General features: G+C 39.0%; 2 protein-coding genes across 2 annotated transcripts; one reads left to right on the top strand and one right to left on the bottom strand.

Moving 5' to 3' along the window:
- Positions 1-2,104: 2,104 nt before the first annotated feature.
- Positions 2,105-6,376, top strand: LOC131791878 (calmodulin). Its single transcript, XM_059109249.2, has 5 exons — positions 2,105-2,441; positions 3,481-3,511; positions 4,115-4,258; positions 4,790-5,032; positions 5,446-6,376. The coding sequence occupies exons 1-5, from the start codon at positions 2,439-2,441 to the stop codon at positions 5,469-5,471; spliced, it is 447 nt and encodes a 148-aa protein (XP_058965232.1). The 5' UTR covers positions 2,105-2,438; the 3' UTR covers positions 5,472-6,376.
- LOC131791873 (uncharacterized) lies at positions 5,299-13,555 on the bottom strand. Its single transcript, XM_059109245.2, has 3 exons — positions 13,381-13,555; positions 7,334-11,534; positions 5,299-6,718 (listed from the first exon to the last, which is right to left on the bottom strand). Exons 2-3 carry the CDS (start codon positions 11,516-11,518, stop codon positions 6,713-6,715), a joined length of 4,191 nt encoding a protein of 1,396 aa, XP_058965228.2. The 5' UTR covers positions 11,519-11,534; positions 13,381-13,555; the 3' UTR covers positions 5,299-6,712.
- Positions 13,556-14,421: the final 866 nt, after the last annotated feature.

Raw genomic sequence — 14,421 nt, 5'->3', positions numbered from 1 at the left:
TTTCATTCTCAACTCGGACGATAAACTGAAATTATCTTGTAATTTTTTGTTAATATAGTTAATAAGACGATTTCAAGTGCAATTTGGTGTTAATAGGTACGAGTAAATTTTTCAAAGACAATAAAAAGTGCGCAAGCTCGTATGGCCAGTTCAATTTGTAAACTTTGAAAATTTTACAAGGGCTTACTTGCACCAAATTGTACTTTAAATCAAATTATTACTTATTTTAAAATAATTTAAATGAAATAAGCGTCGCAGAAAGTCAAGGCAGACAAAATTTTTGCAGCCCGCGCGCCATTTGTAAATTCCATTCGTCTTACAACTTTGACTCGTGTTACATGAATAATGAACTCGTTTTCAGCCAATCAGACGCGCATGATTTTTTCAGCTATATTGTTAGACTGATGTAATGCGGAAGGTTACGATGAAATTATAGGATAAACAAATTTTGAAAATGAACCATAAAACAATGTGACAAGTAATATAGAGAAAGGTTTCAAAAAATTTTGGCTTCTATTAGAGAAAAGAAATCACAGACTGATTTTTTCTCTTTTTAGGGATGAAAATGTGTATATTTTTAATGCTTTATTTGATTATGCGCAATTTCAAAGTGTGAATGTTAATATCCTTAAGAAATCTTATATTTACACTTTTACGGTGTCCTTCTGGCTGTTTTTTTCTTTTTGAGCGGCTAGGATGCATTGTATAACCAGCTGGGGAAAGCTGACGAAGCTCACTGATCTTTATCTATTAAATTAGTATCTCATAGGTTTAGAATCTAAGGCGTTTAATTTATGATTCAGAAATAAAGTCATTTTACGAAGCATAGGGCCTATCCTGCTTTTGAGTCATCTGATAGAACTGAGCTGCCATGTTTTAATGATAAAGATATTTTAAAAACCATGATTGATATAAAATTAAATGCAGTCAGACTTTCTATGAGGGTATGCCCTTTTAAGCTTAGCTAAAGTGTCCCTTGAAAAGTAGGTTACACTGAATTGAACAACAACTTGCCAGTCGTGGAGGGAACAGAATGAGAAATATAAAGGTCCCCGGATGTTATCATACCGGAAAGCTCGAGGGGTTTTTTCGCGGGCACGCAAAGGAGTTGCTTGCACGAAGGGGTGGGTTTAATGAACTGAAAAAGTAGTTGGAAACAAGTACTGTAGCCGTATAAAATCTTGGTCTATCGTTAGAAAAGCGAGAATACCTTAATTGGGCTCTCGAGTGCGTTTCTGGGCTGTTTCCAATAAATAGAAGCACGCTCCTATTATTCTGGGGCTTTGCCCTCGAACCATAAAGCAGCCTAACAAAACAACTGAAAAATAAGAGAACGAGCTCTCACAATCAGCCCTCGCCATATCTCTCACTGATGACGTTGGAGATTAACGAAATAATGAAGACGAGAAGACGAGTGTGGCGCACAAGTTTATGTGTTTTAGACGTACCGACCTCAGCCAGGGTAAGATTGTTTGCCTAAATCATAAAGTATAAATTTTAAACAGGCCTACAATCTTCTTGTGAATCAAAAGCGAAACTGCGGGCAAATTTTAAACAAATACCGATGGCAGTGTTTAATATTGTTAAATGATTCTGACATGTCAGACAGGTACTTAACAAAAGACATAGAGCATTGTGCTGTCACCGACAATAAAGAAATTGATGTCTGTATTACAATCTCAGAATTTTCGCTCCATTGCGTTCAACTGAAATGATGAAAAACGTTCCCATCTTCAATCGAAAATTCTATAGTAAGTTACAACTCTTTCATCGCAGAGTTATTTGTATGAATGCTACGAATGGAAAAAGTTTAATGAATGTGTACCTTCTTTGCCACCAAGCTGTATCAGAAGAACAGGAATTGGAAGAATTGTTTTTCGTTGCACGAACAAACAGCAATTTTAAGGGAGATAATGTGTCGATAAGGTCAAACGGTTTCATCTTGAAACGCTCTTTTCTGTTCCCGTTTCCTTTGTTCGCTGTGAAGGCCATCGTATCGTGCTGCTTGTCTACATGCTGAGTCAAAAGAATAATTTTCATTATGATAACATAAATTGAATTTTGTATGAAAAAAAAAACATGAGAACAAAACGAATTGCACATTGAGGCAGCTGGGCTTGTTTTTCCCACGGATATGACAGGAACAAACTAAGGCACGAATGGCATTTCTATTAAGGAAGATTTTAAATCTTGAGGACGTTTCAGTCAACCATACCTTACTGTCAGCGCTTATCTAGTGCGACTTTGCAAATCAAACCGTTATTGTCAGTAGTAATAGTAGAGAGATTTAACCCTCAAGTGGTAAAGGTGCCTGGATCACGTTTCTCTGCTGACGAAAGCAATTGTTTGCTACACGTACATCAAGCTTCCCTCTTGCGCACAACCCAGTGATAACCAGTGGATTCGGCAGAACAGTGGTCAAATAAGCAACTTGTCTCATGGTAAGTAAGCTTTTATTGTGTTTAATACAAAGAATGCATGTGATCAAGTGGTTTTAGAAAAAAAACTAGAATTTACTGTTGGCCTCAACTGAAGACGAATATCTCTTAGCATCTAAATGGCGCAGTACAGTGAACAGATAGATGTTCTTCACAAATACTCAAGTGAAGACTGAAAACGAATTTGCAAGAGTGAATTTCAATTTATGATGGATGTAGCACGCGTTGGAAAATGTCGAGGAACAATTTTACCTCTTTAAGTAGAGATGTAAATCGTCCTCGTGCTTAGTCAAAAGTCCCATGTTTACAATGACGTATGAACTCCATCTGTTTCACTATTGAGAACTTTACCTACCTCATTGTGGAAAATATGGACGAATTCGTGATATCACTACATATTAGAATGAAATCGTAACTGAATCTATCTTGCTCATTTAGAGGAAGGGTCTAGACACAGTGTGTAAAAGCAGTGACATAATAAACAGGCGATCGAACATAACCGGCAGTACTAGTTTTCTCGGCCTTGAATGCAGATTAGTGACTCGAATCAATTAACACTGATTAAGTAGTTTACTTAGCCACTTAAATTCTCTTGTTTACTCTAACACTGAATTGAAGTAACATTCAAGGAAAATTTCAATTAAAATCTTCGCAGAATTGAATGAATTCTCTCTGACAAAATAAACAAACCAAACCAAGCTTATGTCAGCAATGTCAAATTGAGTGACCTTGAAGACTTGGAAATAAAACTTGTTTTATCGCAACCGATTACAACTTCCTACATTTTAGTGTCCGGTTTCAAATTAAACCCGTCTTTCTTTAAACAGTTTATCCTCGTAAAGATTGATGTTTTTTCACACTCATTGAAAAAATTTTAACATAAATGCCTCGAAATACAGCCGTAGAGTGGAGCTTGAATGTGACAAATGAAAAATCGCTTGATGACTTTGCGAGACAAGAATAATTGGCATGTTTTACAGAGGAGCACTGGCTAGAAGTCTGTCTCAAAGGTAAGACACTTAGCAATGTTGTTATTTTGCAGGAGTTGACGTTAACAGAAGGACAAATAGCAGGTAGGAAAGTAAAGACCACGAGCATGGTGCTCGACCTGCCTCGGTGCAGGGAGGCTATCGTACATAATTTCGAGATTGCTTAAGTATCGGACTGATGGTTCTCTGATCATGCACTTAGGGTTTTTGCACTTCACAGAAAATAGGAATGACCAAAGAAGCTTTGCCTCTGTTACCTTTCACCTTGAACGACTCTTTAGCATGAAGCAAGAGAAGTTAACCATAAAACTCCCGATATTTCATCGGTTTTTGGCAACTGGGATATTTTTACAAGGATCATGGCTGAAAACATCTGTGAAAGATAGTTCGGATCGCTAATTTCGATGATTGTAATTTCTTTTACATTGTGGTTGTGCGGTTTTGTCGACTTGTGGAACAGTTTTAAAGTCAGCCAATAAACCATGATGGATTTGGTAACTAAAGTGAGAATGAAGACCTAGTTACAGAGAATATTTTACATACACCATAAATACCTACCACACTATACCCTTAGTTTAATCTCATTCATCATTATCTCATTGTACTGGTTACTTGTAGTTCGTTCAATTTTAGTTCATTTAGTTTAGTGAAGTCGGCTTTAACAACTGTATGATGTTTATTTTACAGATTTTAAGGAGGCTTTCTCGCTTCTTGATAAAGACGGTGATGGTACCATAACCACAAAGGAGCTTGGGATACTAATGAGGTCCCTGGGTGAAAATCCAACCGAGCAGGAACTGGAAGAGATCATCTTAGAAATCGACATGGACGGTAAAAATTGTCAGATACAAACATTTTCTAAACTAGAAAGCATCATCACTTCTGGATACACTGAAAGTTATTTGTGCACTCTTTTAGCCAGCTTTTATATTTTCCCGACATACGTGTAATTTACATATTGTCGGCAAAAAGGTTTTTATCCCCAAACTGAGCTCTTGCCTTGCACAACGTTAAAATTATCTTTCCACGTAATTAGTTTAGCCTTTCAACTCCCATTAGAGACCAAGACTGAATTTCTCCTTACAATATCAATTGAATTTCAAGCAGACAAGTGATGAGAATAAAGGAAAATATCAATAAGGGGAGTATAAGTTGATCCAATACTACATTCTCCGAACTAACATCATACGAATTGTATTGCACACAGAAAGGAGAATTATGAATAAGATCTGGAAGTGAAAGGGCTAAGAATTTAAAAGTGGAGTGGGGTAAGAAACAGAGTAATGAGAGTTATTGAAAAGAAATAGATCGGTCTGATTCTGTACGTTTACACTGAACTAGATTTACATTTTTCTTTTGAAGGCAATGGCATCATTGACTTCAGAGAATTTCTCCACCTGATGGACACCCGGATGAAAGAAACAGACACAGAAGCAGAGATACGAGAAATGTTCAAAGTGTTTGACATGGATGGTAACGGGTTTATAAGTGCTGAAGAATTCAAGTGGACCATGATGAACCTTGGTAATCAGTTGACCGAAGAAGAAGTCAACGAGATCATCAAAACGGCTGATTTGAATGGCGACGGACAAATTGATCTGGAAGGTAATTTCCATTTTTTTTTTTTTTATTCTCTTCTTTTTCATGTCCAGTGTTCGGATGTTTCATCGGTGTTTGATCTTTGCGACTTTTTCTCTTTGCCTGTCAGTTTTGTTTGCACATGTGATATAACGACTGGCTAACCCAGTCTCGTTTCTTGGGGTTCATAAAATTAAAAGTTTATGTAAGTTTCCAAGCCAATTTATATTTTTTGAGCTTGTTTACCAAACCCTCACCATAGGGATTAATAGAGGTAAATAGTCTATCTATAATTTCTTTGCGACTAAATATTTAATTACACGATTACTACAAAAGATAATATCAATAGTAATATTGAAAATAACTACCAGTAGTTAAAAGAAAGTTTGTATAGACTCTATTTCCGACGCATCGCCTAAGCTGACTTATTTCTCTTTCAGAGTTTGTCAAAATGATGTCCTCATGAGCCAGCACGTGCCATTATCATTATTTAATGGTACAGAAGTTGTGCACTGGGCACTCAAGACACAGGATTGTTTCTGGCATCGTGCTCTGTATTTCTCTGAACGTGTCTGTAGAAATGAGTGGGACTCACACTATCCAGAAGTTATGAACTTACACAATAGTGTGACATTACAATGTTCAATCAAAGTTAAGGATAAGCCTCTAGCAATTGATTATCCTAATGATTTGTATGTTTTACGTAACTTTATATAGTAACTGACATATGTACTGCAAGTGCCTTGGTTGTTCAAAAACCTATCGTTTGTTGCACTGATAAAACCGTAGAAAATTGAAGTATATTATATAAAAGTAATGGACCGCCCTTTCTATCGGTTTACCGGCGTAATAACCCAATTGGGATGTTGGGAGAACACAAGAAAAGTCGGTAAATCACTTGCTTTAGGCTCTTGATTTACCAACTTTTCTCGTGTTCTAACATCCTAAGTGGGTTATTACGCCGGTAAACCTATCGAAAGTGCGGTCCATTACCAGGACCTTAAGAAATGTGTAGAGAACAGTATGGAGAATATGCATACTGATGTTAGGCTGCAAACGGTTGAGAGCGTACACCTTCCAATACCTATATTTTTAGCCTTTCAGTGAACTAGGTTTGTTTTATTTTGTTCCCTTTTTCTAGCTTAGTTTTTTTCCTTCTTTTGTTTTTTCCTCTTTTTTTAATCACTGGTTTTCTAATTTCCATTTCCATTTTTTAGTTTTGTTTATGTGCAACTGAGTAAGTTGTGTCTTTCAAAACTAAGTCGATTTGGGAGCTAAATGTGCTTTGTAAAAAACGCGTTTACGATCTTCGTCATTATGGAAACGTTTCAGTAGTTTGAAAGAAAATTTAATTTGTTTTTATGCCGATCACCTTGAACGCCTGGTATGTATGCTGTGAAATTAATCTAAACTTCTTAACGTTCTTATGAAAAAGTCCTAACGAAAAGCTTAAATCATTTATTGATCGACGTTTTCCCCAGATTTGCCGTCATGGCTCCCTAGGATCCCTAATGAGGCCTTTCTAACGACGATTTAATCAATCAATTCTGACTTAGTCAGTTCGCATGAACAGTCACTTAATGAAGTTTTAAAATAGTGTTCATAATGATTATTTCATTCATGAGCGGGCACCTTTCCGTGGCTTCCTACAGACACTCGCTCCTCTTGACTTGCGAATCTGTGCTAATTAGACTCTCAACAAGTCATTCAAGCCTGAAAAAGAAAGCTTTGCAATTATGAATGTACATAATGGTGATTTCTGTAACAAGGCTAAATTTGGTATCATGAGAAACGTCAGGGCCTACGTCCAAGAGATTTAGGTGCAGACATGAATGATCCAGTAGCCACGAATGCTTTCGCCCTACACATGCTCTCAAGGAATCTGGTGACCAAGGACCCTAGAGTATTTTTTTTTGTCGTAAGGAAGTGAACGCTATGTTCATGGGACATGCATGCTTACCTACACAGAGCAAGTTTAAAGAGTGCTTTTATCTTACGAGTCGTTAAATCAAAACCAAAAAAACCGAAACAGCCAATAAGAATGAAATAAAGATGGACATCCCAAGAAGTTCACGATGACTCGAACAAGGCGCAACACATGGTAGATTAAATTGGCGAGTGACCCAACTGGTCTTGGTTTCGGCTTCGAAAATAATTGACGGCGACGGAGGCTCAAATTTACGGGACCAGGTACTCATCGTGAATAAAGTAAGACAAAATCAATTCCTTTCAACACAAAAATGAAAATCGCTCAAATGAATCAATCAGAAAAACAAATACCATGTACGCTATAACCCATTGACATTTATCATAAAGACACTTACTCACCTTTCTCTGTTTGTGGTTGGCTCTCCGTAGTTTTGGCACATGCGCTCGAATCACTATTACATTTCCAAAACGTAGTCCAACAGCAATAAGAGGCTCGCTGGGAGAACATCCTATACAGGTCGGGCGCTCTCCTATGTCCAAGACAGCTAGCACTTCTCCGGATGTAACACTGAAAAGTCGTACGTGAGACTCGTATCTGTAGCAGACCATAGTCTCGCCATCGTTGAGAAACCTGCAGTCGGCGATGTCGTAACAGTTTTCCAGAAAGACGTGCTTCCTCATTCCAGTCTTCGCACTGAGAGTGTGCAATCCATAGCCGTCATTCAGAGTATTCCATGTGACAACTACATCTCCCTGAGGAGAAAATACGCAGTGTGGATGTCTCCAGTTGCAACCGCCTTGGTAAATGTCGTCTTCTCTCCAGATGGGAACATTTGCCTCACCTCTGTAGAGGAACATTTCGCGCTTTCTTACGTCGTTTTCGGCACAGAACACCACACCTCTTTGAAGACTGCACGCAATCGATTTTAGTTCTGGTTTACCACTCAAGTTTCTTTCAAATACAACTTTCCACGCGGAGATATCAAACAAGGCAATTCTAAGTTCCTGTTGTCCTTCGGATGAAAATTTAGGCGTGCATAAAACGCATCCAACAAGATCTTTCGATACAGGAATTAGTCTTTCGATTTCGCCCATCATGGTGATAGAGTTTAGACCTTGAGACAAGTCACCGTTCCATACTTCTAATGTCTTGCTGTCTGTTTGCAAGAGAACACCTTTCTCACCATTGTATGTGACAGTTACAGTCATTATCCCATTCTCGACACGACGTGAACTGTGTTGGAAGGACTTTTCCTGCTTCACTTCCCTTGCATTGTTTGCATCCCGCATAGTAAATGTCACCGAGTGTGACTCATCTGTTTTCATTCCTTGGTTGCAAATGGCGATAGTTGTGTACAAGCGCGTGCTATCGTTGACAGTAGAAAACGCAGCTTGTGCTGTCCGTGGCATCTCTTCGTCTTTTAGGGGACGAGTAATATCAAGCATCGTTAAGTAATTAACCGTTGGACTCCCGACCACTGCCAAATCTTTTAGTAACAAGAGGCAAAATCCAATTTGCAAGTCTGCAGAAACGATATGGGATGTCTTGCAAACGGCTTTCAATCTATCCACAGAATCATCCGATTCCAACGGCCACAGAAAGACACAAGATGATTGTGACTGAAGCGCTGGCACCGAAAGTTTGTACTTGTCTCGGTGATCAGACAGCTCATGTTGGATACTGCCACAGACAAGAGCTCCTACTTCTGTAAAATGTAACAGTCCACAAGGGTTACCTTCCCAAGAAATGTTTGGAGGTGCTTTCTTCCAGCTGGAACCTTCAACGGCTTGTAACCAGAGTGAGCCACTTGTATTGCAGATTGCGACACGATTTCCATCTTGAGAAATAGCAAAAGAAGCTATGGTTTCTTCGCTCTCGAAGCGTTTGATCTCCTCACCATTCGTGGTGTTCCACATGACCACTTGATGGGCGTTTTCTGGACAATCAGTTAACATCCTAGTTTTGTTACCTGAGAAATAGCAAACATTGAAATGACATTTGCTCCCTGGAAAGAGTGACTTCGGTTCTCCATCTAAGCTGTAAACTTTGGCCAAGTTTCCTGGCAAAATGGAACAACCGTCTGGATGGAAGACAGTGGAACGGTAAAACGACAGCGTCTTTTTCCCAGTCTCATTATCTTCGCACGTCTGTCGAAAAGCACTTCCAAGAGGAACTTCATTGTACGACTTTATCAATTTTAATAAAGCTTTCTCCCACAGCCGCTTTCCAGTCTCAAGCGACCATAACGACGTCGTTCCATCACGACATTCGCTTACCAAGAGTTTTTCGTCTGGGGAAACATCAAAGCAAACCACTTTGTCAGAGCAAAAAAATCGACCAACAACAGGGCCTTGATGACCATTTTTGTCTAACAGCTCCATATATGGTATTTCTGGATGAGACCTCAAAAGAGTATCAGACACCTGTTGATAAAGTGCTGATTCTCCTTCATTGAGTAAGTTTTGGAAAATCATCCCAGGATTATCTCGAAGCAGCTTAGGGTTTTTCTTGAATTGTAGTAAAAGGCTTTCAATTGTATTGTGGATTTCTTCGCTTAATTCCCTTGAATTCGGATGTTCTTGCACAAGAACAAGATCCTTAAGCACATCCGTGTCCTCTGTACGTAGCTTGGCATAAACGAGTTCGAGATCTGTCACGTACCCTTGAACTAATTCTTCCATTTGAGCGCTTTCAGTCTCACATGCTTCCAGCATGTGCTTGACACAGTGTCGCAAGGCGTATTTCTTCTTTGCTTGAGTCGACGGTCCACCACGTCCCTTCAAAATTTCAAGTGCTTTAGCGCACAACTTAGACAGAATCTTATGACCTCTCTTCTCCTCTATGAAGAAAAAATCATTGGACGGGTCTGTCAACCAATCCTTGATGGATTTGTGGAACATGTGAACATGGTCCTCTCGAAGAATGAAAAGAGAAGATATACAGTCAATAACACCCTTAAGTTTTCGCTGATCGCTCAAGGGATCACTTTCTGAAGTGTTACGGTTTTGCAGCAGTATGTCCACGATGAACTCTTTGTGCAAAGGTTCTTCAGAAACAGTCAAAGCACTCAGAAAATCAGTCAAAAAATTGCCATAGTTATCCTTCAATTCTTCCTTCAGTCTTTTCTCCATTCGCTCAAAATAGGACTGGTAAACTGAGGAAATGCCATATGGGAATTGTCGACGAAGTTCCTCTGGACTTACTGGTGATGTGCCGTCTTGGATCATTCGTATTAAAAAGTATGCGAAGAGCATCGAGCCATCCGAGAGATGGACTAACTCTTGTACAATTGCGCTGAAGCTGTCTGGGTTTGTTACATTAGAATTCAGTTTCTTTTCAAAGAAAGTTTTGATATCATCACGATTCTGTTCATCCTCTTGTTGGAACTTGAAAATCTTCAGATTTCTTAGCTTGTCTGAGATGTTTTTCTCTGGTCTTGCGGTAATAAGAAATCTTATCCAAAGCGGCAATTTGGATAAGTAATTGGCGATGACATCAAGTAACTCATTGCGTCCATTGAGTTCACTTTCGTCCAGGGCATCTATTACCACGAGGACGTTTCTGCCAGGGTCTTCCACAGCAGAAAGGGGTTCTTTAAACAGCCACACAAAGAGATCTTCAACTTTCATATCTTCTAACGCTTTCCTGCAGTCACTGGAGAGCTGCTTTACGAGGGCTGCTTTGTATTCTGGCAATTTGGAGCTTAACTGGTAGGCCAGTGATTGAAGCATTCGTTTCGGATCACGGTAGAAGTTGCAGCTGTGTTGACAAAAATGACACCCTGTTAGCCTGTCTTCCTTTTGCATTCTCTTGCAAATGACTGCACTGGCGACGGACTTTCCCATTCCAGCAGCTGCAGTGATCAGCATTGCACGGTGCGGCGACCTCCTGTCATCTAACCAATGTTTTACCTTATTGAAGATCCACTCACGCGTTCCGTCTTGAAATTTAGTAAGGTAATGGTTTATGTCTCCTTTAAAATCAAAGTGTGCCAGTTTCTCTAACTCTTCCTCTTCCTTTAAGGCATCTATTTCATTCCGATCTAATCCGAGGGCAACCAAAGCATCAGCAATTTCCTCCCAGTAGGTGTTGAACTTATGCATGGGAACTCCAGTTGATGGAGCATGATGGAGAAAATTTCGATAATACCCGATGAGAGCAATATTCGCTTCTGTTGACTTGTCGCTCTGAGGAGGCTTGTTGTTCCGTCCGGTTTTCGGAGGAGACAAACCACAAATGTTGGTTAAGAGGATCACAAGCAGTGTTATGTCAAACGACTCACATTCTGGTTGCGTTCCATCAAGCGGAAAGAGCTTTTCCCATTGATTATTATGAAGAACCTTATTACGTTTGAGACTTAATAGTGTTTGTTTGTGTTGACTGAGCGAAGTAGCTAGTAGTGGAAAGGGGTGATATGTATTCAGGAGTTTCCTTAATGCTGCTCCTCCCTCATTAATAACAAGATTCCGTAACTTCTCACCATTGCTCTTTTCTATGGAACTGGCAAAGGGTGATGTTGGAGGACTCTCTATGGCTACGCACGTTGAAACATTGATCTTTTCCTTTTCAGGGGCACAGTCCATGAGTTGTTTATTTTCACTGAGAATATGAATAACATTAGAACTCTCACAAAGATTTTACTCAATATCATCCCATTTTCACTACTCAATTAAATATATCACTCTACAGTCGAACTGACGTTACTTGATCCAAAACTCGATAGACTGTCATAGTATACTTTCTTCTTACCTTTATGTCACTAATTTTCGCTTGGATCTTTATTATAAAACCGACAAAATGCTGAATAAATAGTAGCAAAATAGAAGAATAGACGTTCAAAATGCCATTCTATGTTGACAGACGAAAACGATCAACCTCTCAATCGCAACTGGCTAACAGCCTGGTAAAACTATATCAGACATTTTCCCATCCAATGAAGTTCAATTGTTTGGAGCTTTCCTTGGGTTACTAGTTCCTGACTGCCTCAGAAACAGAGAAAGTCTGCAAACTTCGTTCATGTTTCCATGAGCCAAGAGAAAATAATGGAACATTTTCTCTTACATATGCTCTGGCTTAAATAAAATTTTATCATGTAGAGGAGGTGTAATTTTTGTTACTGTGACTGAAAAGACTTCTAAACCCTCTTCGTTCACCATTTTTTACCAGATATTAAGATTTATCTAACTCCCATATATTCCCTGTGAGAGATCTAATTCTAATATTTTTCCTTTACATATAAGAGAAAAAACATATAACGCTTCACTACACTTAACTATGAAATCTGTGTGAAAATAGAAGTTTATAACTTCCTTTCAAATACAACGATATAAATACCATTGAACTGTGTTTTCACCATCACATCCGGAATTGTGAGCGCAAGGTCACAGCCTCGAAAGTAATTTATTTGCCTCACACAACCATGTCACTGCCCTGTATATACAGGTCGTTTTCTCACAAAATTCAGCCTATTTACTATACTGTTATTAAAACGATCCATACGAAAAACCTCGAACATTTACGCTTATATCTCTATTGTAACTTAACATAGTTATGCTAAAAGGCCTCTGGTAAGGCTGCAATGGACTATGACCGGGCTTAAAAAAACTTTTGCTTCGGCTCAATAGATTAGACAAAATGTCAGAACAATTACCGTCAATTCCTCGACAGATTTTGATATAACTTACTCAAGCCTGCCTTAGTATGAATTGTAGACTTGATTTAAGCTTATCATATCCCTATTTTCCTAGAAAAACAACTTACTCTCTTAGTGAATCGTTCATTATCACGAGACAATGGCACGCTTGCTGAACTGTCGTTTAGCAGTCACATACTGTTCATGCAAACCCGCTTAGATTATTTCAAATTCGCAAGCAATGGTAAAAGCAAAATGTTCCATGGAACACTGCTCTGGAAATATAGCCCGTCGCATTATAAGCATCTTTTATCGGATATAGCGACACCTTTTCTAGGAATTCCTATATTTTCAGTCCGACAATAAATCGATCGAGGTAGCCCTACGGCATTCCGACTACTACGTGGTTGCGTTATTTCCGAGAAAGAATATTTTCAGACGTTAATTATGACAATATTTCGCTGCCTGTGCTCTTGCTCCCTCTGGTAATTTAGTGACAATGAAATTTTGACCTATACGCGTAGTTTTTGACGATCTTTACCTATGGCGCTTCAACTAGTCTACAGGATATGTAAACATATTTCCGTTGTTACACAAGCAGTGTTAGCTGCGTCAGGTTAGCCATTTCCCAAAATTTCAGTTGGATCGCATGGACTCTACTGATTTTGTAAACTTGCATTTAACAGTAAGAGCGCATTCAACTGTATTCTAGGTAACCTCGGGGAGGAAAGCTGCAGAATTCCTAACTGAAGCCAGGAATGAGGTCATGTGGGAACCTAGATATAAGGCATAGAACATATTAGAAAGACATACCTGCGAGCGGTTATTCTCTGCTTGACGTCAATACAAAGAATGTGTTTCCTTTGAGTAGTTTTCTTAAAACTGGGCGCTTTACTCGACCAACGTTGCTCAGAATTACTGTCTATTGGTTGTGCTTCAATATAAATGAAGGGATAAATTGAGTCATCTGCTGTTCAAGAACCTCTTCGTAGCCCAACGGCATAATATCAACAGTATATGTGTCTGATTGGTCATGCGTATGAACGGCGATCCTCATTGGCTCTTTTAGGCATTACAAACAATAGGCTATTGACGGCCGATTGAATTTCAATGGTGTATTTATTTTGCAAGGAAACACAACATGCTATTGATTATTACAATTCTGAGAATCGCAAAAAATTCAGGCTTGTATTACTATGAAGAAAAAAGACTCATCAAAATTGCTCGAACAGCTAAGCCATCAAACATCCTTTAACAGTGAAAGCATCGTTGGCAATCAACAGTATTGTTGTCGATGGTATATTAACTCTGCAGTGCTGCTCGTTGAGTTGCTGTGGAGACATGCCTGCGAATGCCTGTGTACATGTAACTCGCGGTTGTGTGAGCTTTGAATGTTAGGCGGAAGGGCTGCGAGAGCCTTGAGACGGAAATAGTAATTTTCCCACACAAAAACGCCAGTTAAGCTGGCTGGTGGAGGAAAGAATCAGAAAAGATTTAACGGCAAACAAAGCTTCAAAATTTCGACCGCGACATGTCGAGTACCGTGTAATAATTCTCGGAAACAAATGACAAAGGTATCTTAAGAGAGTAACCGCAGTTTGACCTCGCAGTAACATAAGGAATTCATGACAGATTCTAAACATATCTTTCCTATGACAAAGGTTTCATGAGTGGCAGACTTCGAGTTGAAAAATTTACTGTTCTGTCTGATATTCTTCAAGGTGTGATGCATTCAAATGTAAACAACCAGCGCAGAACTTCCTAAATTTTAATTATTTTCCATATCCAAAACCTCTTAAATAATTAGAATAAAAGCAAATGAACGTGCCACCTTGTACGAAAAGGAAAATTATA

Source organism: Pocillopora verrucosa, chromosome 7 (assembly GCF_036669915.1).
Source record: "Pocillopora verrucosa isolate sample1 chromosome 7, ASM3666991v2, whole genome shotgun sequence".
Classification (NCBI taxonomy): Eukaryota; Metazoa; Cnidaria; class Anthozoa; order Scleractinia; family Pocilloporidae; genus Pocillopora; species Pocillopora verrucosa.
Note: the sequence above shows the minus strand (reverse complement) of the source record. Positions and strands in the feature narration are given on the sequence as shown.

Bases quoted from the DNA above. Each gene is read 5' to 3' on its own strand.
- LOC131791873 (XM_059109245.2), bottom strand. From the start codon at position 11,518: ATGGACTGTGCCCCTGAAAAGGAAAAGATCAATGTTTCAACGTGCGTA.
- LOC131791878 (XM_059109249.2), top strand. The intron at 4,259-4,789 runs GTAAAAATTGTC...TTTCTTTTGAAG, and splicing joins CTTAGAAATCGACATGGACG to GCAATGGCATCATTGACTTC. The intron at 5,033-5,445 runs GTAATTTCCATT...TTTCTCTTTCAG, and splicing joins CGGACAAATTGATCTGGAAG to AGTTTGTCAAAATGATGTCC.